The sequence below is a fragment of the Tupaia chinensis genome, unplaced genomic scaffold (genome assembly GCF_000334495.1).
Source record: "Tupaia chinensis unplaced genomic scaffold, TupChi_1.0 Scaffold149184_1, whole genome shotgun sequence".
NCBI classification, from domain to species: domain Eukaryota; kingdom Metazoa; phylum Chordata; class Mammalia; order Scandentia; family Tupaiidae; genus Tupaia; species Tupaia belangeri.
The window spans coordinates 1,482,818-1,485,176 of NW_006209032.1; the positions used below are offsets into that span (position 1 = coordinate 1,482,818).

Sequence of the window (2,359 nt, forward strand, 5' to 3'; positions counted from 1 at the left end):
CCCTCAAAGGGTGAGCCAGGAGTTGGGGTGCAGGGCCCCCCTGGCCCAGCTGGTCCTCCTGGCGTGAAGGTAAGCAGCAACCCCTCCCTAGTGGTGAGGAGGTGGGAGGGACGGGGAGGCCTGGGGCGTTCCTCCCTTTGCTGTCTCTGTTTCAGGGAGACCCGGGCCCTCCTGGCCCAGGAGGTGCTCCCGGTCTTGTTGGGTTTCCTGGTCAAACGGGCCCTCGAGGAGAGGTGGGCCAGCCAGGCCCCAGCGGAGAACGGGTGAGAGGCTGGGGCGGCACGCGGGACCTGAAGACTTTGCCATCTCTGAGTCCGGTAGTGGGAGGAGGGGCCCAGGGAGGAGGTGGCTCCCAGTGTTGGAGGCTCCTGGTCTTGGGGGCACAGAGGACAGGGTTCACCTCTGCCACTCTTGCCCCATTTTCCTGTAGGGCCTGGCAGGCCTCCCAGGAAGAGAAGGAGCCCCAGGCCCCATGGGGCCACCAGGAGCCCCAGGGGCAGTGGTGAGTGGAGGTACCCCATGGTCCATGTGCCCAGTTCCCTGTGTGCTAGGGCTGTGTGTGAGGGCGGGAGGCCCGTGATGGCGACCCTGCCACCCTGGGGGCTGGGGCTGTGTGTGAGGACGGGAGGCCTACGATTGGCGACCCTGCCACCCTGGGGGCTGGGGCTGTGAGAGATGGGGGGGGGCCCGCGATGGCCACTCCGCCACCCCGGGGGCTGGGGCTGTGAGAGATGGGGGGGGGCCCGCGATGGCCACTCCGCCACCCCGGGGGCTGGGGCTGTGAGTGAGTGGGGGAGGCCCGCGATGGCCACTCCACCACCCCGGGGGCTGGGGCTGTGAGTGAGTGGGGGAGGCCCGCGATGGCCACTCTGCCACCCTGTGGGGCTGGGGCTGTGTGACGCAGAGGGCCACTGGACCCTGACCTTGCTCTGACCCACAGGGAGCCCCTGGGGCCTCTGGACTCAAAGGAGACAAGGTAAAGGGGACAAACGCTGCCAGCTCTCTCCTGTGCTGTCCCCCTCTAGCCCCCACTGACCTCCCCTAATCTCTGTCCCCCCCGATGGCCCTAATCCTGGCATCCTGTCCATCTCCAGGGAGACCCTGGAGCAGGCCAGCCTGGGCCCCGAGGCGAGCGTGGGGAACCAGGAGCCCGGGTACGTAGTCCCCCCACACTGCTGGGGCCGCTGCCAGGGGCCCATAGGGCTCCCCGCATCACAGCTCCCCCTGGGTTCCAGCCTGAGCCAATGACCCTCTGTCACCTTTCAGGGTGAAGATGGCCGCCCCGGCCAGGAAGGCCCCCGAGGACTTGTGGTGGGTCTCTTGGGGAGAGCGCCAGCTCTCGACTTCAGTCCCCGCCAGCGTCCCCGAGCCCTCTCGGCCCTCTGGTCCTCTTGCCCTGGCCGTCTGGTCCTCACCATGTCCCTTCCTCCTCCGGGCCCCCGTGGCCCTGCCCTGCCCTAGTTTCTAGCTCACTGTCCTTTCTCACACAGGGGCCCCCGGGCAGCCGGGGGGAGCGCGGAGAGAAGGTAAGAACTGAGGAGCAAGGTCCAGGAGCGAGTGGGATGCGGAGGGGTCTTGTAATTCAGGCCCCGGGCTCCCCAGTTTGGGTGGGGCTCACTCTCTTCCACCTCACAGGGTGACGCAGGAACTGCAGGGCTCAAAGGTGACAAGGTGAGTGTGGGGGTGTGGGCAGGGGATAGGGTGCTCCTGACCCTTCTGACTGCCCCCGTCCCCTCAGGGAGACTCGGCTGTGATTGAGGGGCCTCCGGGGCCACGGGGTGCTAAGGGGGACATGGTGAGTTACTTGGGTCCCACCGCAGTTGGGTGAGGAAGGGGCCCAGTTGGGGCTGGCCTTGGGGCTCAGGCCCCGAAGGCTGAGGCCTCCAGCCCTGAGCCCAGCCTCTGACCTGACCTAGGGCGAGCGCGGGCCTCGGGGCATGGACGGTGAGAAAGGACCTCGGGGCGACAGTGGGAGCCCTGGCGACAAGGTACTGGGCGGGGCTGGGGCTCTCTACGCGGTCCTGTGGGATGGGGTCCACGTGGGTCTGGGCGCAGAGGGGAGCGGGTTCTGTGGGTGGTACTGACAGGGTGGCTGAGGTTGGTGGGGAGCTCTGGGGACCCTGACTCTACAGGGTCCCTGAAGGGACAGGAGGGGGTTCCAAATGGGATTAGAGACCGAGGTAAGAGGGACAGTCTGGGGGTCCTAGGCAAGAACCGAGTTGCTGAGTCACTCCGTGAACCGCAGCCCCGGCCCCGCCCCACTGAGGTGTGGGCAGGAAGGTCTGGGGGCCTGGGACGCCGCCGGTGGGAGCCGGGCACACGGCCAGGATCCCGCCCTGCCCATCCCGCTGGTGCCCCC

At 68.0% G+C, this 2,359-nt stretch overlaps 1 protein-coding gene across 1 annotated transcript in view; it reads left to right on the forward strand.

Annotated features, from left to right (window-relative positions):
* COL7A1 (collagen type VII alpha 1 chain) overlaps positions 1–2,359 on the forward strand; it is a 31,390-nt gene that overhangs the window by 23,915 nt on the left and 5,116 nt on the right. Inside the window, exons 95-104 of the mRNA XM_027769288.1 lie at positions 10–69; positions 156–263; positions 431–502; positions 941–976; positions 1,095–1,154; positions 1,267–1,311; positions 1,491–1,526; positions 1,636–1,671; positions 1,739–1,795; positions 1,917–1,988. Of these exons, the coding sequence (XP_027625089.1) occupies positions 10–69; positions 156–263; positions 431–502; positions 941–976; positions 1,095–1,154; positions 1,267–1,311; positions 1,491–1,526; positions 1,636–1,671; positions 1,739–1,795; positions 1,917–1,988 (582 nt within the window). The remainder of the gene's footprint in view (positions 1–9; positions 70–155; positions 264–430; positions 503–940; positions 977–1,094; positions 1,155–1,266; positions 1,312–1,490; positions 1,527–1,635; positions 1,672–1,738; positions 1,796–1,916; positions 1,989–2,359) is intronic.